Source organism: Tamandua tetradactyla, chromosome 2 (genome assembly GCF_023851605.1).
Source record: "Tamandua tetradactyla isolate mTamTet1 chromosome 2, mTamTet1.pri, whole genome shotgun sequence".
Lineage (NCBI taxonomy): Eukaryota > Metazoa > Chordata > Mammalia > Pilosa > Myrmecophagidae > Tamandua > Tamandua tetradactyla.
The window spans coordinates 53,490,458-53,514,161 of NC_135328.1; the positions used below are offsets into that span (position 1 = coordinate 53,490,458).

The 23,704-nt window shown below is 38.0% G+C and overlaps 1 protein-coding gene across 3 annotated transcripts in view; it reads left to right on the plus strand.

Moving 5' to 3' along the window:
- Positions 1-411: 411 nt before the first annotated feature.
- FUBP3 (far upstream element binding protein 3) overlaps positions 412-23,704 on the plus strand; it is a 55,624-nt gene continuing 32,331 nt past the window's right edge. For all 3 annotated transcript variants that reach the window (XM_077147124.1, XM_077147131.1, XM_077147129.1), the window contains exons 1-2: positions 412-583; positions 11,917-12,022. In XM_077147124.1, the coding sequence (XP_077003239.1) occupies positions 500-583; positions 11,917-12,022 (190 nt within the window). In that variant the 5' untranslated portion in view covers positions 412-499. The remainder of the gene's footprint in view (positions 584-11,916; positions 12,023-23,704) is intronic.

The following is a 23,704-nucleotide window of genomic DNA, read 5'->3' on the forward strand; positions in this document are numbered from 1 at the left end:
TGGGCCATGACAGTGCTAGTTCTCTCTGTCCCTATCTACCAAGCCAATGGCTATTTCTGAATGGGGGGCCAGAGTTAGACTTGTAGTTAAACATAAGTGCTGAGAGCTGTTTGCACAGAACCACGTCATTCTTGAAATTCCAAACGCCCGACAGCCAGACACCTCGGGGCGAGTCTCATAGGTCTGTCACATCATCGCTGGTCCTGAACCATGCTGCGAAGAGACGGATAGCCACCAGTACCTCAGGATTGAACAGCGGCTTCGGGAGCGAGTGCAGCGTCTAGGGTCCACGGCCCCGCCCCCCGCTTCGGGCCCGAATGCGGTCACGTGCCTTGACCCCGCCCCGCAGACGCAGCCCCTCTTGTGTCGAGCGTCCCTTCTTCCCTTCCGCCGGAAGTGGAGCGACTTTCCCTTTCCGGCTACGGGTCCCCAAGCGGAGCGGGAGGCCGGACGGGGGAGCCGAGCGGCCGTGGCGGCGGCGGTGGGGTTGGGGTTGGTAATGGCGGAACTGGTGCAGGGGCAGAGCGCTCCCGTGGGAATGAAGGCCGAGGGCTTTGTGGATGCCTTGCACCGGGTCCGGCAGGTACGGACTCTCCCTGCTGGCGGGAGCACGGGAGGCCGAGGCGGGGCCGGGCGGGGAGGAGGGGGTCGGGCCTGGGGGCGGGAGGCAGCCTGGGCGTACGCCTTAGCTGGGCCCGGTGGTTCCTGGGGTGCCTGCAGCCCGGAGGAATCAAGGGATGAGGCAGTACCGCGAGGCCCAGGCCCAACCTGTCAGACGAGTCTCCCAGGTGCCTGCAGCCGCTAAGACAAGGTTTGCCCTGGGCGCCGGCCCCCTTCACACTAATGCTCCTGGGCAGGACCCGCTGGACAGCCAGCTGGTGGTGCTAAGGTTCGTGAGGGAAAGAGGCCGGGAATCTCCTTCGAGGATTTGGATGTAGACAGAAGACAGCGGACCCATGCCTAATTGTTTCCTAAAACTTGGAAAGCATCGTCTTTGAATTTTATGTATTTTGTGGGTGGAGTAGAAAGAATTCAAAGATATTTTAATTTTGAGGGGACTTGTTGGAGAGGAATGTGTTAAATGGGTCTGGGGTTTCCCCAAGAGATAGAAACTGCTTATTGTTATAGTTTTTCCTCTACGTGGGGAGAATGTAAGTGATACGGACTCATTCCAGTAGTGTAATTTTATCATCTGACAGTATCATGCATTTTGTCAGACTTAAACTGATTTTTAAGAGGTTGCAAGATTCCCAGGAAAAAACGTGGGACCTGCCAAAAAATCCTCTTTAATTCCTGGCTCAATGCTTAGAACAGTGTTCTTAAGTTTTTTTGTGAGAAATTTACTGACATGTTAGTACTAATACTTAAACTTCCTCTGTTGAGTCTCATATTCATCACCTCTTCCTATTTAATTGTAGGTGCACTAACTGATACTTAAAAAGTTGGGCTATAACTAATTACTGCTTGGTTCCCAACAGAAGGCTACAGGACTCATTGTATTAGAAGAAGGTCTCCATTCGGGCGCTTGAAGATATGGTCTTTACATCTCTTTCCAGTATACCAGGGGCAGAAACCTTAACCGTTTCCCAGACACTGACTTTTCATTTTAATACTGATGCTCCTATAGACGTTATAATGGATCCCAGAATTTTTCAAACCTGTGGTTCCACCTAAAATTTTATCTGATGCTTTGTTACTTACCACCTAGGTGCCAACCAGCACAGTAATGAGTATACATCTTAGTCTTCAGAGCCAACCAGTGGTTATAATGGATAAACATGCCATCCAGCTCCCCTTCCACCACTCTCTGCTTGCCGGCGCATTACAGTGCTCTCCTCTGCAGTACAGGGTCCTGAACCTTGTTTCTCACTGGCTACTAATTTGTTATGGCTTATGCTCTGTGTTGATATGTGACAATCACCTTGTTGGCCTTCTGTGGCCAGGAAGAATTATAGTCACTACCCTAAAGAGAGAGCTCAGATCCTCAGTTTGCAAAAAACCTATAGTTGAACATAAAATGAATTTTGAACCATTGCGAAGACTTTCAGCTTCTCTTGAGCCTGGGGTTGAATTCGTATCTTGGACAACCTGCTCAAGAGGGAGGGAAACCCTCTGTTAAATGCTGCCCTAATGTGGATTGTTGAAGCAGTGGTGTTTACTACTAGCAGTGAAAACTTCATTGGAAATATTCCCAGCTCTGAAATGCACCATTGACTGGAGCAGTAATAAACCTAATGGAGACAGTACTGTAAGTGTATTACTTCCGAATTTTAACAGCTGGAGGTCGATATTATCTCCAAGGATTTGATGGCCTTTAAAAACTAAACAAAAAAAACAGGTTTGTGGATAATTTTAGTTTTACTTTATAAATTTTCTTCAGCTGAGAATGAGATACTAGAAATCTATAATATTGTATGCTTATAATAGAATTTACCTAAAAAAAAATCTCATATTTGGGCATCTGGATGGTGATGCTTCTACTTCTCCATTGTATGCATAGCATGTTTCAGAGATGTAATCCCTCCCCACTCCCTGTAAAAGTAGGAATAAAAGACAGTGCAAAAAAAAAGTGCATTTTTTAATTTAAATTATTGCAAAGCCTTGTCCCTCCTCTTAAGTACTCTCATCACACACTAGGGAGTTTGTTTGAAGGGTCCTCAGAAACACATATAGTAGTAAGCTATCCATCTTGTGCTCACTTATCTAGGAAAGCATAATGGAGTCTGAGTTAACCCTCCTGAGATTTGAATTTGCTGTTTTTATTAAGTCTGTAATAAAAAAAATAAAAATTAAAAAAAAAACAACTCTATAGAGTAGAGCCCAGCACCTATACCACAAACTTCCCTCCTAGCAACTTGAAGCCTACACATATAAACTGTATTCTTTCCAACAAGGTGAACCAGTTGTTGCTGTTAGTTCACTGAGCGTGATGTTCCTAGATTGAAAGGGAATCTCTGATGTCATACAAAATTAAAAATTTCCCCTAACAGTAGGAAATTTCAATTCATTAATTATGTTTGGCACAGGCACGTATGTACATATTTTCTTTAGGGAAGTATGCACGTGTAAAACTATGAACTGATTTGGTTCATTGGTGAAGACCTAAACTGCTGGGTCTTAAAAAACATCATGTCCAGCCCTCCCAAGTCATTGGCTGGTTATCACAAATAAAATATTTTTCCACTAGTTGCTTAGAGAGGACAGGACTCAAACCCAGGGTTGGTCAGCCTATTCCATGGCCACATTCTGCACTTCTAACCTGTCTGGATTACAAGGGGAGATCAAGGAGATTATGGATGAGTAGAGATATAAATCTATTTTATGTGTTTAATTTTTCTAAATAAAAAATGTTGCCAGAAACTCCACAGCCCGTAGTTTAGTAGCATCAATCGTTAAGTACAAACAATTGCATGTTAACAATATAGCCTAACACCACTGTGTGTTATAGATTCCCGGCAGCTTTCCATGAGCTGGACCAGTGGTGTTCTGGTTGTCACCTAAATAGTAAGTTCTCTTGCCAAACTGCTAGTGCCTTTGATGGCTTTGAGATCCTATTTTGATCCAGACTCAGTGCTTCTGCATTGCACAAATCTAGAGTGTTCTAGTCACGTTGAATATAGTGTAAGTGAATGCCTTGTATTCTTGGGCATGATGGTGGCCCTGCACTCAATTGATTTAGACTACGATTATTAGCTATTATTTAATCAATAAAAAGTAACCCTTTGACAAGTTTTTAGGCCCGGAATCTGTTCTTTACTGGCATCTTTTTTGAAATTACTGATTCTCATGGGGCCTCATAAATTTTACAGTCCTACGGACTACTGGTGCAGCTGTTTCATACTTTGAGCTTGAACAGTTGGGGGTGTGTGCCATAAAACCATGACAGATTTGGGACTTTAGTGCTTTTTTACACAAGTGCTAAATTTCCTTTAAGAGACCATTGTATATCTACCATTAAGCGAAAAGGCCCCCATTCTTTGGTTATTAAATATTCCTTGAGAGATTATGCCTTTGCCTGTTTAATATATGTTGTTTCTGACTCATGGCAAAAAAATCAAAGGGTAGCCCATGGATTTCCTGCAGGCATTGGTTTTCTTCAAGTGCTGGAGAAAGCTAAAATACATGTGAATGCAGGACTTAATTCTTCATAAAATACTGACTTGCACCAGTCAGCCACTGGGAATGTACAACATAGTCCTCAGTGGAGCACAACTTAAATCTGTTGAGCATTTGGCACACTTGAGTTTTTGCCATGATAGCTGACACTGCTTTGTCTTTATTTTTAAATTTGATGCCTTATGTATGTTATCAAACTTTTGTTTCTTTTGAAATCTTGGTTTGTGGGCACAGATTTACCTAGAGCATAGTTCTTAAACTGGTGGCCTGTGGGCTGGAGAAGGTACCCAGTGGGCCTACAGATATGCTTTATTTGACCCGCACACTGTTAACACTTGGAAATTAGAGTGACTTCACATAAAAATTGATATTCCTTCTAGGAAAAAATCTCGCCACACTGCTATCATATTCTTTCTGGCAATAATTTGTCAGGAAGTGAGCAGCAGCTGCCCCTTTGCACAAGGCTTTGATTCTGGTTTGCCTTCGTTCCCATCACCTGGCTGTTGTTTGACATTTGCCATTGGGATGACTAGTTGACAGCTCTTTCCCCGATCTGTATGCAAACTGTGAGCCCATCATCTCTGGTTTTTATTTGAAATGTTTAATGAGAAGAACTCTGCCTGGAGAGTTAGGAGATCTGAGTCTCCTGCAAATAACTGCATGACTTAGGGAAATGTTCTTTCCCAACATTTGATCCATAGGCTGTTAATATATATTCCATGGAAAGGGATTCATGGGCACATAAGTTTGGAAAATGCAGGGTGAAATAAAGTTGAATTGGCTTCTATACCGCAGGAGTTCTCAGAGCCTTAGATGTGATTATATACATCACTTTCTACAAGAGTATAAGGTGTGCATTATAAATATCCTGAAGTTAGGCCACTTAGTACCCTCTTTTCATGAAACTAGATCTCATTCTGTAGATTGAACTTCAGGAAATGTTAAGCTACATAATGTTAATGGTCTCTTCAGGCCCATGAACATTAAGAGCTTCCACCTTGCTGTATCTGAAAAAAAAGAATTTAACCATTTTAGTTTGGTTATTTTGCTTTCTAATATGTTACATTATGTGTCTATTCAAACCCCTTCTCCTCAACTTTTTCTGTGTATTTCTTTGACTGCACTGCTTTATCTCAGGATCATCCCTCTTGAAAATGTTTTGCATTCAGAGTTTTGTTATAGAGACACTTGGGAAAGAGTAGCCAGTATTTCTTTTGGAGACATCAGCTGCAGTTTTATTCTAATGCTGCGTGGTAACAAATCATGTGCAAAACTAAGTAGTGTTAATGGAAGTGATAATGATATGATATATAATACCTACCATTATTTGAGAATCTGCTGATTCTGAAGCCTTTTGCTGGCTGCTGGGCCAATGCAAAGACAAATAAGATAAATTTGCAACTGGTTTTATGGAAGCCAAAGGAAGATAAAGAATTTTTTCAGAGGCACACAAATAGTTAATTTATGATGTAGTTTTTGAGACCCATGTCTTCTGCATTCTAAGGACTTGATTTCTAAATAGGGGTGGATTAGTAGTTTTGAGGTCTATCTCAGTGAGACAACTTCACTGTAATAGTATCTTTGAACTATTAGTATCCTTGAATAGTATCATTGAAGGGATGTTGATAGAAATTAGATGAAGCACAGGGAAGAAAACTAATGGACGTAACATCTTCAGGACCTTTGATGGGGGGATTCTCCTCTGGAACAGTATTTCAACTTCAAGCCACAGCTGTATTCTTGACTTGTTGCTTACACATGGACTTCTCCGTTTCCACTTTATATTCAGCAAATGTGTAATGAGCACCTGCTCTGTGCCAAGCACTTTGCTATGCATTAGGAAGTTGTTCTTTAACTTTTTTAGAACATGGACCTTGAGAGTTTTTAAAATCGGACCTCTCCCCAGAAATATTTCAGTAATTTTGTATGTAATTTCAGGAAATTCATAAATTCTCTAATGCTCAACCCTAGAGCTCCCAGTTAAGGAACATTTGTCCTGAAGGTACCAAGATGATTGAGACAGGATCATTCTTCAGAGAGCTGTCTATAGTGGGGAGACAATATAACAAAAAACTTCCTTAGCGAGGTGAGTGCTATTTAAAGGTAGTTTATAAAATGCTTTGCAAACATAGATATAGAAATATTTAAGTCTGCTAAGTATGGGTGGGATGAGGTGGTCAGGACAGGCTGCTGAGAAGAGCTGACATCCTATTTGATTATCATTCAGAATTCCTTGTTTTGGCAAATGCCAGTAAATAGGGCAGAATCGGTTGGGCCCAGTCTCTGGTGACAATAGCAACCATTCATTGAGCCTGTAGTGTTCTAAGTGCTGGACAAGCATTCTTATATGTGTTCTCTCATTTGATGGTCACAGAATCCCCAGGGGATAGGATAGTGAAGTGATTAAGAGGATAGGCTTTAGATTCATATTTTGGAATTCAAGTTCTGAATCCGTGGTTTACTAACTTGGTGACTTTGGGCAAGTGATTTAACTCCTTTAAGCCTAGGTTTCACCATCTGTAAAATGGAGATAGCTGATGGTAGTAATAATTTTTCAAATAAATTTCAAATAATACCTAATATTAGAAGTTGGGGTAGCAACTGAAGGGGACATGAGGCAGGCTTCTTGGAGTGCTAGTAATGTTCTTTTTCTTGATTTGGGTGTTAGTTGCGCAGTTATGTTTAGAATGGAAAAATTCATCAAGGTGTGAATGTATGATCCATGCACTTTTCTGTCTTATGTTTCAATAAAAGGTTTAAAATTTTCTTGTCCCTTAGTATGTTCTCAGCATTATCTAGGTATTTTATACCTGTTATTTCATTAGTCCCATGGGTACAGCTCCAGGCACAATTTCTCTAAATCCCATGCTAATGAGAATAGTAGCTACTTTATAAAGTGATGTGAAGACTAAATGAGGGCACTGTGAGCTACTTAGTAAGTATGCAATAAATTTTGTACACTACTATATTTGGTGTAACGTAGTAATAGGATGCAGAACTAAGACTTTCCCCATGTACAATGACTCCTAATCTTGTACCCGTGGACATGCACTTAGCTGCTGGGCTCTCCTGCCCTGGCCACATACAGATTTCTCCTCCTGTAAGGAGCAGAGGCAGTTTCAGGCCAACCCATATCTATTTTATTGCCTAAACAGTGCCATTTTGGGTGACAGTGGAGCAGAGGTTCAGGGAAGCAGGTTGAGTTCCTGCTCCCTGAGTGGTGGTGTGAACTTTTATCACTGCTTGCTGGATACAAGAAGATTGACAATAGCTAAAATTAGTAATACAGACATAGTTCTGCATGATTTTCTGTATGATGATGCAGACTATGATGACTTCCTGGCATTTGAGTGGTTTTGCCTATTTCTATTTAATATAAGGGTGTAATAAGTATGAAGTTGTGGAAATATTCACAGCTTCTATTTTGATTAATAAGGTGAACTACTATTATCATGAAAATTGTCAAAAAAAGATTCTAGTCCTGAAAATTAACACTGGGAATAATTACTTGCCATGTTTTCTAACTTTAGTGATTTGTGTACCACTTTTATGATTTTGCCATATCAGCAAACTCTCAATATACTATTTAATATTTTTAAATCATTCATTAAATTTGGACTTATTTAAAATATTCTTAAAAAGGAGACCAAGTTACTGTCATGAATGGAAAACTTTACAAAGAAGATAATTATAAGAACAAAAATTAAAAGACATTAATCCGTACACCTTCCAGAATCGATCTGTGTACTTCTCTTTGGAAACACTAACTTGGAAACACTAAATCTGCCCCAGCATTTCACAGGTGAGGACTGTAATAAACAGGGCCATTGTAGGTCTTGTTACAAGGTCACCCAATGGAAGAACTGGCTGGAAAATCAGTACTCTTAGCTGAAGACTCCTGGTCCAATGCTCCCCACCCTGCATTTCCGCTAATCTCCGTCAGTGACGGTTAAATGTCTGTGATGTTGATTTGTTTTTCATTTATGGCTGCTTAAAATAGCACAGGTAGTATGATAACCCATCTTCTCCCCTTCTCCACTCAAAAAAGAAGGAAGAAAAGTTATTCCTGAAGAAATCAGTAGCAGAGTACGCTCAAGGTCATGCATTCAGATAAGGACTTGAGTGGCCTTGGCTTTGTGGAAATATCCTGGCTTCAGTGATTCTTATCTCTGCCCTGGACAGACCCTATCTTACTTCCTTTAAGCCAGCTACTGTTTAGAATTATCATTTATGATGTGAGAAATTGTTTGTGCTCTACACACTGGAAATCATTAGATTTTAAGTCCTTTGGAATTGAAATATGATTAAGAAAGTAGCAGGTGGAGGAAAGGGAGGTAGCCCAGTGCAGTAGTTAACAGCATAGATGCTGGAGTCAGGTAGGCCTGGGTTAAGTACTGTTTCTGTCACTTTTAAGATATGTGACTTTTGGAGTTGGCCTGAGTCCTAGTTTTCCTTGTCTTAAAATGGAAATAAAAATACCTACCATCTAGAAAAGAATCATGAAGATAAATAGCACACTGAAAGTAACATTAGCAGAGTACTTAGCACATTATAAGCTCTCACTGAATTTTTACTCATAATTTTATTTTAAATAATTTCTTGAAACAAAGTATTTGTATAAATAATTAAACATTGTTTATTTACAGTATATTGTAAATGGAGGTTACAATATAAATGTAAATTACTATGTAACTGTATATTGTAATGTTAAATTCATGTGTCAGATTTGTTTAGCTTCCCATGAAGCTGATACTGTGTTGATCGTTTTTCAAGCATTATCTCACTCAGTCATCCAACAACCCATTTACAACTCCATTTTACAGAGGGGAAACTGAAGCTCACAGGATAATTTGCTGACAGTGAGTGTCAGAGCCAGAATTCAAGCGCAGTTTACCTGACTTCAAAGCTATACTTATTAACTGTTATTCTAAACTGCTTTTCTCTTAGTGGAAATTTCTCAGATTATAGACAACTGAAATAAGCATGAAAGAGGAACAAATCTGAAAACGTCAGTCACATTTTAGGATGCTTCCTTATTTAATCAGAATTAGAACATAACACTTCTACCATACGGGCTTTGGGAAAAAAATTACGTTCCAGCAATATGAGACACATACTATATAAATTATAAGGAAAGCCAAGGACTCAAGAATAACATTTTTTGCTACTATAGAAGAAAGGGAAAAGATCTGGAAGCCAAGAGGCACCATCAGAAAGGAGTAAGTAAAGTCTTTAATGTATACAGCTTATGTTGGGGAGTCTGTCCCTAAGTGTGATTTGATATGCAGCCTGTTGAGGAATACTCCACTGATAATCAGAATCTCCTTTGCCCCTTTCTTTTGTGGTTAGGGGTTATCTTCACTGTCTGTTGGAAACATTCTGAGGAGGCTTTAAAAACAACTGGGCCAATAATCTTGCAAACTCCCATGCCAGCCTTTCACTGCTCAGTTTATTATGGTGGATGAAAAGGTCTCTGTTAGACACAAGCCACTGTAGTGGTCTCACCCTTTAAATCCACCTGTTTTACCAGCTGAGTCCTTAAAGGTAGCTTTTTGTACCTTAAGTATATTTTCCAAGGCTTATCCAAAACAAATTTGGAGAGCAAGATTACAAGTCAATGGTAGAATGCTGTTAGGTAAGATTTATACAGTATTTTGTTTTAGAGCAAAGCTGACTTCTTGTCCTGAGACTTAGAGATAGGAGATGGGGTTTATATCAGCATTGGCTATTAGTAATTTAATTATTTAATTTTTTTTTAATTAAGCACTTGTTCAGGCTACTATCATCTCTATCCTAGACTGGGGCCAGCAGATTTTTTAAAGGGCCAGATAATAAATGTTATATAGAGGTCTCAGTCACAACTATTCAGCTCCACCCTGGTAGAATGAAGGTGTAAACGAATGGGTATGGCTGTGTTCCAGTTAAACTTTATTTGCAGAAACAAGTGGTTCTCCAACTGTAGTTTGCCAAACCCTGGCCTACACTATTAGTATCTCCTAATGCTCTTGTCACCCTTTTCCCCTCAGATCCATTTTTCTTTTGGTAGCAACCAGGGACCTTTTAAAAATGTAAATCAACAGGTTGCTCGCATGATTAATAGCCTCTAGCAACTTCCCATCTTGCCTATAAAATCCAACCCCCTTACTGTGACCTCTAAGGCCCTATGTGAGCTTGCCTTTGCCCACCTCTTGGAACACATATAGCTCCTTCCAGTCTAGCAACATTGACTTCCTCTCTTCCAGGCTTACGCCTTCCAGGCTTGCTCCTGCCTCAGGGTCTTTGTACAAAGCTGTTCCCTCTGTCTAGAGCATTCTTCCCTCAGATTATTGTATAGCCAGCTCCTTCTCATCATTCAGATCTTAGATTATGTGCCAGCTTCTCAGAGAGACATTCTTTGACCACCCTATTTAAAGTAGCTCTCCTAAGCACTGTCTATATGTCATTATGATGCCTTATTGTCATAGTGCTTATCACCATCTGAAGTGCACACTTATTGGTTAAATTGTTTGCTGTGTGACTCCCCACCAGATGCTGAAGTCCAGGAAAGTAAGGGCCTTGTTGTTTACTGCAGTAGCCCCAGGGTCTAGAACAGTGCCTAGTGCATAGTAGGCAGTCAATTTGTTGAGTAAATTGCCTTGTTGGACAGCCCTTATATTTGTGTAGTACTTTCTAGTTAGTTTACAAAGCTCCTTTTCATTCAGGGTATTATGTTCAAAAGCCATAAAGCAAGTGCTATATTCCCTGAGCTCCCTGATATTGGAAAGAAACTGTCCAATATCACAAAACTAAGTAAATATAAGGGACGAGACATGACTGTAGGATGCCTGACATTTAATCTTTTGTTCTTTTTTTTTAGTATCATAATTGTATTTGTCTATTTGTTTAAAGTGATTTATCTTTAGTTAGTCCCAGAAGATGTCAGATTTCTGGGCACATTTGTACTAGCTCAGGATAACTACCATTAAGGATTTTGCTATATGGGACAGCTGTGCTAGCTGCCCCTTAGTTCAGCCCTGCTGTTTAAGCAGGGACTAACATGAAGAACAGCTGCTGTAAATATTCCCTTGGTTTAAAGAAAGAGTTGGTTTATTATAAAGACCATATTTAATTTCCAGATGAGAGCAAAGTAGATAAGTAAGAAGTTCTACTTTTTAAGTTTGCATACATAGCATTTGTTTCTGGGGAAAATTTTAATAGCTATGTTTTTTCTGTTCTTTAACTGATCATAAATATTAAAAGTTGAAATAACTCTCAGAGGTTATCTAACTTTCTCCAGAGGACCTTTTCAGATAGTCTGGACAGATGGCCTGTCCCTGCTGTTTGGATCCTTCTGATGAGTAGCTTATAGTTTTATCATCAGTTTATAGATATTAAAGTCAATAGAATGAATTTATTACTAAAGAGTTGTCACAGCTGAGCAAAACAAGGCCTTTTACATACTCTTAGGGAATTTGTTTAAAAAGGGAACACTGATAAAACCTTTTGATCCAAATTCTTCGTGCGATTGGCCTGCTTTTTTTTTCTTAAAATGCAGCATACCTGTATTTTAAATGATGGCTTAATTTGCTTGTACAGGACAAATTTTTGAAAGTATTTTATTCCTGAAGACACATTATTTTTAAGACCAAAAGCAAACTCAATTAACAGTGAAAAGTGTTTGTCCTATCATGACATTGCCTTACATTAATCTAGGTCAAGGGGAGAAATGGGATAACAGCCCTTTAAAGAGGACCTTTGTCTTTCTCCTTTGAATAGAGCCATGATTTGTTCCTGATTTTTAAAATCTGATTCTCTCTGTAGATTGCTGCTAAAATTGATTCAATTCCTCACTTGAATAATTCCACACCTCTAGTGGACCCCTCAGTATATGGATATGGAGTACAAAAACGGCCCTTGGATGATGGTGGTAAGTTGCTGTAAATTATCTTTGCCCTTTGGGTAGCAGTGAAACCGCCAGTTAAGTTTGACTCTGTGATAGCCATTTCTTAACGGCTCTCTCAAACGTCACCCTTGTAAGAGGGGTGGTTGAGAGGAAGTATTTAGGATGATTTTTCTCAGCAATTCTCCAGCATTTGAGTTCGTGTTTGCCTTGGTAATACAGATATCTTTTCAGCTGGTCTCTAAAGTAAAGATACAGCCCCTGAGCTTTGAAGTAGTTTGACAGATTCAAAAGTTTTTTTAGCCCTCTGTTCTTTCAGTGCACATGTTGAACACCAAAGTAAAACTAAGATTTGGAACATGGCTCTGAGGAAGTCATGGCTACATCTTGACCTTAAAGAAAGGAAAGGGTGGGTGGCCTTTCTACAGTCCATCTCTCAAGGTTTTCACCATTCCCATTTATGACAGGATCTTTCTAGGAATATCCATTTTTCTTTCATTCATTCACTCATTCATTCATTATTTTGTTGATTGGATTATATACCTAACCTATCCCAAGAAAGAATTTGAGATCACATGAAAATAGCCTGTCACCAACCTCCTTTGGCAAAGAGTATCTATCAGATGTGTTTCTGAAGAGAGCTCAGATTTTTATCATGTTTTGTCTGCTGCTAAGTGTGACTATGAAAGGGATTCTGAAACACACTAGATTGTACATAGTTGAGTGGGTCAGTATGTTGTTCTTTATATTCACCCAACCATATATTATGTGCATGTGTGTATATATAAACAAATATTTATTTCTGTGATACATAATTGACATAATCAAATTGTAGAACAGTCTGTATAATATGATCTCCTTTTCCACAGAAAGTTCATAGATACCACTAATGCTAATTGCCATGGTTTGCCAAACCCCAACCTGTTAACCCTGAAGAACGACGAGGGCTCTTATCTGAGATTTTACAAAAATTTCATGCACTGAGGTTACTTTCCAAAAACCTACAATCCCCAGATGGTTCCTAGGCCAGATAAGTCTTGAAACCCAGAGGGGTCAGCATCTCCAAAGACATCAACTAGTTCCATCCCCCTACCCCATATTGTCAATACCCTTTCCAACATGAAAAACCTAGAATGGTCAAAGCCTAAAGATTGGGAGAAGGGTCAAAGGAGGAGTTAAAACAGAAGATAGGATTTATTTAACAAATGAGTATGACTGCTGAATCATTCATTATATTGATAATTCTTTTAGTCTCCAGTGTCTTGGAGCAACTAGGAGGAAAAACCTGAAATTGTGGCACTGTAACCCAAAGAAACTCTGAAATCTGTTCTTTTTTTTGTTTTGTTTTAACATTTTTTATTGTGAAATATAAACCACATTTTATTGTGAAATACAAACCAGTATATTAATTGGAGGGTTTTAAAAAGTGTGCTAAACAGAACGGATTGTACAAATTCAGAAATGGATAGCACAATATTTTGTATATATATTATATATATATATATAGTATATATATATACAATATTTTGTGTGTGTGTGTATATATATATATATATATATATATATATATATATATATATACACATAAAAAAGCAATAAATCTCAAAGCATGTTATAGCAAGTAGTTGTAGAAGAGTAAGTCATCACTAAACCCAGAATCTCACTTTGGAACAAAATGAAACTCCAGTTTATTATTATATTGTATATTTTTATTTTTTTGATAGCCATAATTTTCTGCATGTCTGCCTTTTGGGGACTAAGTCTTTGGAAGCAGAAAATGAGCATTTTTCCTCCTAAATACTAAGTCTACGTATAGTAACAAAGAACTAGAAAAGAACTTTTCTGTATCATGACCAATCGCCTGTCATTGTGGAGTCTTACGTATCAACAGACTGTAGTTGAAAAACAAGAAGTTTCCTTCAGACTTTTCACATTCTGCATTATAGTTTGAAAAAATGAATCCTCTCTTCATTTGAGCCTATTTAAATAAGAGAATTACCCATATTGTTTGTTTTTCTCCAAATTGGTCTCCATTTAAAGATTTTGGAGTTTGCAGTTCTGCTTACCAAGAACTCCAGGAGTTTGGGGTCTGCACAACCTCATTTTGCCAATTGTCTTCTGATAGGGATAAGGTTACTGAGCCAGTTCTATTCTCTTGAATAAGTTTGTGAATAAGCAGAGCCTGTCAGATGAAGCAATGTTTGTGTTTACCTGACAGCTTTCTAAGAATCAGAGTCTAGCTGTTTATAAAAGTTTAGAAAAGCAGGGGCAGAACACCAAGCAGAGATTCTAGCATGTTTTTCTTAAAAATGAAGATTTACAAAGGCTTTGCAGTCCTAGATGAGGGTTTTGTTTTCATTTGGTTAGTTGGCCTGGGTTTTTTTTGACAGAAGCTCACCAGATTCATTCTTTAGCACTATGAATTTTCTGATTGTCCTGCAAAACACAGTTCTTTATCCTTTTGGAATTTAACATTTAGTTCCTTAGAACATTTTGGAGGCATTATTTGGTGTATATAAAAATACTTCAACCCTTAAGTCAACTAGGAGGACCCTTAATGTAGGGTTTATTCAGGACATTGAGATTTGCAAACCAGTATATGAATTGGAGAGTTTTAAAAAGTGTGCTAAACAGGACGGATTGTACAAATTCAGAAATGGATAGCACAATACCACCTGATTGTAGCACAGTAATGTAAGTATACTGTATGAAGCTGAATGTGAGAATGATAGAGGGACGTGGACGGGGGGGGGGGGCACATATGAAACCAGAAGGAAGATAGACCATAAATACTGTAATGGTATAATCTAGGAATGCCTAGAGTGTACGATGATAGTGACTAAATGTACAAATTAAAAAATGTTTTTGCATGAGGAAGAACAAAGAAATGTCAGTATTGCAGGATGTTGAAAATAGGTGGTCATTCATATTTTAAAACTTTAGCTTATGTGTGAGTCTAAACAAAAATGTTTATTTGGTACAAAATTTGTATTTTGACTAGTGCATTTCCTAAATATAACTTATATGGACAGGTTAATTGAACACCATAAGTATATGGAACCTTGAATAGGGCATAAGATTTTGTAAGTTTGTCCAATGTGATGCCCTGGTAAATCCCAGAGTGATTTGAACAGTGAATAAAGAAGTATTTGCAAAGTCACCTTGGAGGAAAGGCGAGAAAGGGGGAAAATTTAAATTCCCCATTTGGAGAATTCCTAGTATTATCACAAGCTCTGGGGACAACCAAATCAATATAGACAGGACCCTCAATCTTGGGATTTGTTCGTGTGAAACTTATCCCCACAAAGGATAGACTAAGCCTACTTAAAATTAGGCCTAAGAGTCACCCCGAGAGAACCTCTTTTGTTGCTCAGATGTGGCCTCTCTCTCTCTCTCAGCCAACATGGCAAGCAAACTCACTGCCCTCCCCTTCTCTACATGGAACATGACTCCCAGGGGTGTAAACATCCCTGGCAACGTGGGACAGAAATCCTAGAATGAGCTGGCACTCAGCATCAAGGAATTGAGAAAACCTTCTTGCCCAAAAGGGAGAAGAGAGAGATGAGACAAAATAAAGTATCAGTGACTGAGAGATTTCAAACAGAGTCAAGAGGTTATCCTGGAGATTATTCTTACACATTATATAGATATCCCCTTTTTAATTTGTAGTGTATTAGAGTGGCTAGAGGGCAATATCTGAAACTGTAGAGCTGTGTTCCAGAAGCCATGTTTCTTGAAGATGATTGTATAATGATATAGCTTTTGCAGTGTGACTGTGTGATTGTGAAAACCTTGTGTCTGATGTTCCTTTTATCTATGGTATGAACAGATGAGTTAAAAAATGTGGATTAAAAATAAATTAATAATGGGGGAACAAATGTTAACATAAATTGAGTAGATTGAAATACTAGTGATCAAATGGCAAGGGGTATAGGAAAGAAAACGGGGAACAAAGGTTAAAATATATAGGGTAGATGGAAATACTAGTGGTCAGTGTGAGGGAGAGTAAGGGGTATGGTAGTATGAGTTTTTTCTTTTTTCTTTTTATTTCTTTTTCTGGAGTGATGCAAGTGTTCTAAGAAATGATCATGGTGATGAATATACAACTATGTGATGATATTGTAAGCCATTGATTATACACCAAATATGGATATTAGGGATGTTCCTGTTTGTATGTTGTTTTGTTTTGTCAATAAAAATATATATTAAAAGAAGTGTGCTAAGAAGTAAAACAAGAGAAAAGATTTATTCCTCATGTAGAAGGGGATTTTGGTAGTTATCCCATGGAGTTGCAGTTTTGAACTGAATGTTTGATTGTTCATGCAGCAACCTAGTCACCTGTTTCTTTCACCTGTCTTCACTCTTCCTGAAACATACCCCCTATCCCAGTTTTTTACCTGGCTAATTCTTACTCAGCCTTTAGGTCTCAAATTTGATATGACTTCCTCCTGGAAATCTCTTCTCATTCTCGTATTTTGACTTGTCTTCAGTGCCTAGTTCAGGTGCCACCTCTGCCATAAAGCCTCTTTTTCTTCTGTCCTCCCTCCCCTTTATCCCCACCTTCCTCTCTAGTCCACACACCTACCTCACCAGTGAATAATAAATAACATTCGCTTCTGAACTTCTAAAGCAGTTAATTTGACCCCTTCTTAGGGCGCATCACATCTTCATTATTCTGAATCTTTGCAGTGTGTGTCGTGTACCTCTCCTGCGGGATTCTATGTGCCATGATCACAAAGACTGTTTCTTTATTTCCCTACATACCTTTTGTAGCAAATGCATAATCTCTTGATACCTACTTACGAATTAGCATTTAGAAAACTTTGGGAAAACTGAGCTCCAAATTTAAGAGATTTAAGTTGAGAGATGCACATTTAAAATTAATCTAAATCAGGAGTTGGCGAGCTATTTCTTAAAGGGCTGGATAGTGAATATTAGAGGTTTGCTTTCATATGATCTTTGTTCCACTTACTCAACTCTGCTTGGAGCTTGAAAGCAGCTATAGGCAAAATGTAAATGTGTAGGCATAGCTGTGCTCCATTAACAAATACAATATAATACAATAATATAAAAATAGGTGAATGGTCCTCCTTTTCCGGGAGTCCTTTTCTAAATTTGTCTCTTCAAATGATTAACTATAACTGTAAAAATATTTGTATATTCATATTTTCCTGAAATCAGGAATAATATTTAGTAACATGGGTCATCACTATAGCAATGCAGATATTTGTAAGAACTTTCTACTTGATATTTTGAGAACATTCAGTTTTGACAGCTGATCAAATGGTATTTAAGTTAGTATTTAGTACTTAGAATTTAAGAACTTTGCTATCCGAGTATGTAGATTTTTTTCCTTGTTGCCTTAATTTTAAATCGGTTTATGGAACTTACTGCATAAACACAGGCTTTACAATGATTGTTTGGATACTTTATTTAATATACCTATGGTTAAGCAAACTAAGATATCCATTGTTTGTGGTTCTAAATGTATTGTTTGTTTTCTTAAATTTAAAAAAAAAACAGGTGGATGCCCAGCCCCGTATAGCACTTTGAATGGATCTTAGCACATCATTCTTAGTGAAAAAGGAGGAAATAAAATAAGATTTATAATATAATACCATTTAGGTACCAATCAAACAAACACATATATTTCAGATTTATATATATATGTATATAGAGAAGGATGCTGCAGGGATGAGAAGCCAAGGCTAAAACTCTGTTGCTGAGAGTTGACAGTAGCAGGGGAGACATCACATTTTGCCTTTTACAAAGTATGTAAAGTGAATCAGAGATGTCTTTGGGCAATTGTATTCATAGTAGGATACATTACCTTCCATGCAGTAGGTGGTCATAGATGGGTTTAAAGGGATCATTTTCCAGCTCCTCAACTTCTGAACATCCTTTTCCCTAAAACAGATCTCTGAGAATTGTGTCTGTGGTGAAGATTGATCCTTTTCCTTTTCATGGCTCTTTTCACATTTCCCTTCTTTGATTTACAATAGTGAATCACCTGGGATAGTAAAATTCTCAGAGGAGCAAGTCAAGAATTCTGAATGAAGAATTCCAAGGTAACAAAGCGTAGAGAGCTTTGGTAAGGGTTTAATTTTATCCAGTTGTCAACTCATGGCAAAATCTCTATGCCTCCTCCCACTCCACCCCCATCTATCCATCCATCTTGGAATTATAATTGAGAAATTAGATGGTAGTTGCAGAAATACATATTAATATGTACATTGAGTTGAAAAAAGGAAGTGAAATTTTTTTCTGGCAAAGTATAATCTGACTGATTGGTTTAATACTTGGCTTAGCCAGCTAGTTAAAATAGTAGACATTTTCCACAAAAATGAATGAGCTAAAAAAAAAAAAAAAGAATGAGCTGAATCTGCAGCATGTTGACAGAAATATAATTGACGTCATCTGTTACATTCTTTTCAGCTATTAAGCCTATGGAAAAAACATCATGATGGTACATCTAATTTAGAAGAATTAGGTCGTTTACCATACAACCCACAATTGTGTGGTATTTATCCCAGAAGTGAACTATCCCAGAGAAATGAAAACTTATGTTCCCATAAAAATCTGTTCATGAATCTTCATAATAGCTTTATTCATAGTAGCCCCAAACTGGAAACAGCCCAGATGTCCTCTAACAGGTGACTAGTTAAACAAACTGTGATATAGCCATACCATGAAAAACCACTGAGAAATAAAAGGGAACAAACTATTGATACATGGAACAACTTATATGAATCTCCTAAGAATTATGTTGCATGAAAAAGTGGGGAAAAAAAACAATCCCAAAAGGATGCATACTACATGATTCCACTTATATAATGTCTTTGAAATAAAGAACAGATTAATGGTTACCAGGGGCTAACAATGGAATGGGTAACTGGGGGGAACCCTTGTATAGAATAAGAGAATGTCATAGCTAGAAGGGACCTTGGAACCTAAACTCCGTAGCATATGGATAAGAAAACCAAGGTCTTAAGAAGTGATTTGTCCAAGGCCAGATACCTAATAAGAGGAAGACTTGAGTCTGTATCTCTGTCTTATATACCAGAATAGTGGAGTGGTTGAGAATGTGGACACCAACATTTGGGAGATAAGAGATTGAATCCCAACTCTACCAGCTGTTAGTTATGTGATTTTGGGCAGATTACTTACCCTCTCTGAGACTGTTTCCTCACCTGTAAAACAGATAGTAGTACATAAAGCGTGAGATTATCATAAAGACTATATATAAAGATCAAATCATGTTGTTATCAAACTTTTAAAAGTACCATTTATAATGTGAGAAATACTCATATTTCCTTTGGAACAAGTTAGTATGCATATATATAACTGAAATAAAAGTTTTATGAACTATATATTCTTACCACATATGACACACTCTATTGTGTATTTCATTTTAAACAAAGCTGGTCATGACCCCCTACACTGGTTTCATGACCACTGGATTAAATGAAAATAATGCACGTAAAGTGTTTTAGGCTGTACATGTAGTATCAAAATTATTTTTACTCTTAATATTAGTCCAGTATTCCTTGCTTCAGGCTTTGGGAAGGAAGTGCAGGTGGGATGCCTTTAACACATCCTTAGAGACTTTGTTAAGTATAGACTGTTAAGTGGCTCCTGATCGTGTAGGTTTCTTCTTTCCTTCCTAGAATGCAGGCTCATTGAGGGCAAAGACCTTGCTTACCATTTTGTCCCTGGGGCTTAGTATAGTGCCTAGCACATGGAAAACACTGGTGTGTAAGATGAATAACCAAAAGGATATCATAGAATTAAAGTATGCTAGTGTTGAAATCCCTAAAATAAAGGACATGGAACCCTGATGGATGTGATATTCTGCCGGCTCAGATGTAATTGCTCCTTTGTCATGGAGAAAGTGGAAATAGTAATGACAGCACTTCCTCCTCTGGCTCTTACAGGACTAAGTAGGTTAATGTAGGTGAGACACCCAGAAAAGCACCTAGGGTTATCTAGTGTTATTATTCCTTTCCACTCACAAAAGAATGTTAGACTCTAAGTGTGAATGACGATATTGAGTGACATATACTCATTTTAAAAAAAAAATTGTTTGCAAAATTAGTAATGGATTAGTTGTCAAGAGTCTTTCAGTTGAATTCAACATATCAGTGATTGTGGCCCTGATGCAGGATTGCTGCTTTAGAATGTAGCAAGCCTTTGTATGGTCCCTGGGGGGAGGGGAAACTTTATTTAAAAAACACTTTGAAAACTGTTAAAATCACTATAGATAGCTATTACTGACCTTAGTGGGTTTGAAAAGGTCAGTCAGAAGAGGCCATGAATCCAAGGAAGGGACTTTAGGGGACAGTTGTTTTGAAAATGTGAAAAGGAGACTTTGAGTTGTTTGTTTTTGCCAGTCATATAAAAGCTGACATTTTCTATACTGGTTGATTCACTTACCTGTCTCAGAACTGCTGTTATGTACAATGCTAATACTAGCACATGCTGCTGGTACACTATTTTGAGGGGAAATTGGTACTTTTGTATCTTGGGCTTTTGGGAGGGTTAGCTATTAAAATTGATACATATTATAAAATTAGGTATGTTTCCCAGTGATATTTTGTTAGCTTTTCTTTTAGGGGCTAAAAATTGTAGGTTGTTTTTTTCTCCTCACTAATATTAAAAAGTGTTCAGCTGCCTTATTTTTTAAAAGATTGTTACTGAAATTATCAGAGTATTGCTCTTCAGAAAGAATTTCTTCTATTGTGGGATGAATATTTTCTTTTGGAATTTCATTTTTCCATAGCCCAAGTGGCTTCTTATTATATAGTGTGCAAGAAATGAAAATTATACATGTGTGTGCGTGTGCATGCATGTGTGCTAGAATTCAGCTAAGGTGAACTTTTGAAGCAAGATGAGGCATTTTCGACCAGCATGCACCATTAACGGAAAATAGGACTGATTTTATTCAGCATTTTTCCTTTTTTACAGTAAAATGACTGTAGTTACCACGTGCCTCCCTAGTTTGACCCCTTTTATACATGTAGACTAAGGAGAGGTCCTGTTATCTGTGTGCTGTATGAATGCCCCATGCCCCCTTATCTAACTGCTGGTTTTCATTTTTCGGTATCAAATGGGAATTTTTCTGAAGGGAATGGAACTTCAAATCACGCGTTTCAGCCGTGAGCTACATCCATTTGCATGGAGAAGGTAGACAATTTGTCCTTAAGAGTCCACCAGATCAAAAGAGTTGAATCTGGATTTGAATTTTATTTCATTCTTTGATAGTGTGGCTTTCAGCAGTTCATCTGTTTGTGGAATGATGATGTGTGTGCTTTTATTTTCAATCCTCATAAGCACCTCCACTTGTCAGCAGAGCATTAGCTGTCAGAAATGCGGCACCTGTGACATATACTTCGCCAACAAAAGGAATTTCCATTTTTATGACAAGCACAAAATTTCGAATGATTTTTTAACACGAGTCTTCTGAGTGTTCTTACAACTCTAATGGAGTTCTTTTTGGAAAAGTTGCCCTTTACTCTGTTTCTGTGGCTTTTCTGGCTGAAGCAGAAATATCCGAACATTATCAGCTTTTTGGCTTCTCTTACCAAACAGCATAGTGGGTCAGGAGCCAAGGTCCAACCACATTGCCCTGTTGAGGGCCTAAGTGCCTCTCCTCTTTGTTCTTATCATTTCGAGACATTTTATTTTCTCTGTCATCAGTAGATTATTCACCCACTAAGAAAGAGATTCTGGCAGTAATCAGGAAAGCTAAGCTTGATCCTTACTTAAATAAGAACATCTGACCAAACTAGAGGACACTCTGTCATTCATGTTCTCTTTTGGTATCTTTTTTTTCCTACCTAATCCCTTAGAAAGTGAACATTCCTCTCTAACCTTATTCAGGGGCTAAGTCTATAATGGGTATTCCTTTCCTAAGCTCTTAATTGTTCAGCTTTCATGTGAAATGGGAATCATGAGCACTACCTATCCCAAGTGAGTGTTATGTTTAGACTAGGTATGCAAAAAGAAAATTTTAAGAGTCAATAACAAACAATTCTCTTACTGCTGAGATAAACAGATTAATAGCATATAGTGTCAATGTTTTGGCAGCAAACCATTATCTTGCTATTGATCCAGGAGAAATATGGTATTGACTCTGTAGCTTTGTTTACTTTTTTGCTAGCATTGTTTCTCTATCCTTTTTTTTTTTCCTTTTAAAATAGAATGTTCTGACAATTAAAAATAATATGTGATCCTGGACAGAATCTCATAAGGAGGTAAAAAGATTAAGATGGACATTATTGGGACATGAGAAAATTGGAGCATAGACAGTAAGCTTTATATCAGTGTTAAATTTCTTGAACTTGATAACTGCATGTAGGTTGTTTGTATAATGAATAATTCTTATTCTTAGAAAATGTATATGGCAATATTACTTGTTGAGGGAGCATGACACATACTACCTACACCCAAATATTCAGAGAATGCTTTGATAAATAGGTGGACATATAGAAAGGAAAAGGGAGGGAGTGCAAATGTGTCAAAGTGCTAATATTGGTGGCTCTCTATCTGGAGGATAGGTATATCTTGGTGTTCCCTATATGGGATTGTGTTACATTTGTAATTGTCCTGTAAGTTTGAAAGTATTAAAAAAGCAAGTCATATTCTCGTTTCTTTTCCTTTGTTCTTTCAAGACCAGCTACTCCAGTCAGAGAATGCCAGGGTTAAGTTTAGACATAAAGAATGGCAGCTGGGGTCTTTCTTATATTTCAGATGTCAGATCATTTCACTGTTCTGACATTGATATAGTTGGTCCTTTTCTGCTTATCTATCTGCCCTTATAATAAATAACTTTCTCCAAAGCATTTTTTAATGCTCTTTTTAGCATATTGTAAGGTTTGTTCAGTTGCTTGGTAATATATTTGGTTTTGTACCTTTTCGTTGCTGCATTTTCCAAAAGAAAAACACCGTAGTTTTACCATAGACTCATTTTTGCTGATGGCTAATGAAGGAGACACTGATCAGTAGCTGAAAGAGGAGAAACTGAAAAAAGCATAGCTAAAGTGGCTTTGAAAATGTGTTTACAGATGGTTTTAATAATAAACTGTTGAACTCTGTTATCTCTGTAAAATGGGCTTGAAAGAAGTTGCTTGTTCTTCATATCCATTGCATACTGACTGCTATGGTGGGGTCAGTGAAGAGGCCCAAAGGGAGGAGGTCAGATCCTCTCCTTGAGATGCTTATGCTCTAGGAAAAGTGGGGGGAGTAAAGAGATGTTCCTTTCCATATGTCTAGCAGGAACATATGTGCATGTTTTTAGTGACTACAGCTGCCTTGGAGCAGTTCTTAGCAATGCTTCCAAGAAGGCCAAATCTTCTAATTTGTTTTTTTGAAAAAGAAAGAAGGAACCCTCTCTGTCTTTACATTGAGTTTGGGTCAGGAGCAGGAGGGAGATGGGAAGTTAGAGGGATTCAGACAAGCAGGATTTTCTCCCAGGCCTCTCAGCATGTAGACACACAGATCAATTTCTTATCCTGCATTCAGCTGGACACTGGGTTAGAGACTGTGTTGATCAAGGCGTCCCCTCCTGTTTCATATCATATAACTCATTCATTTCAGCCACTGAGCCTAAATTACTGTTTGCTTTCTTTCTGTCTTTCTTTTCTTTCCCCCTGAAATTGTAAGAACTTGTATAAAGATGAAGTTAGTTTATCCGTGCTAATGCTTTGATTT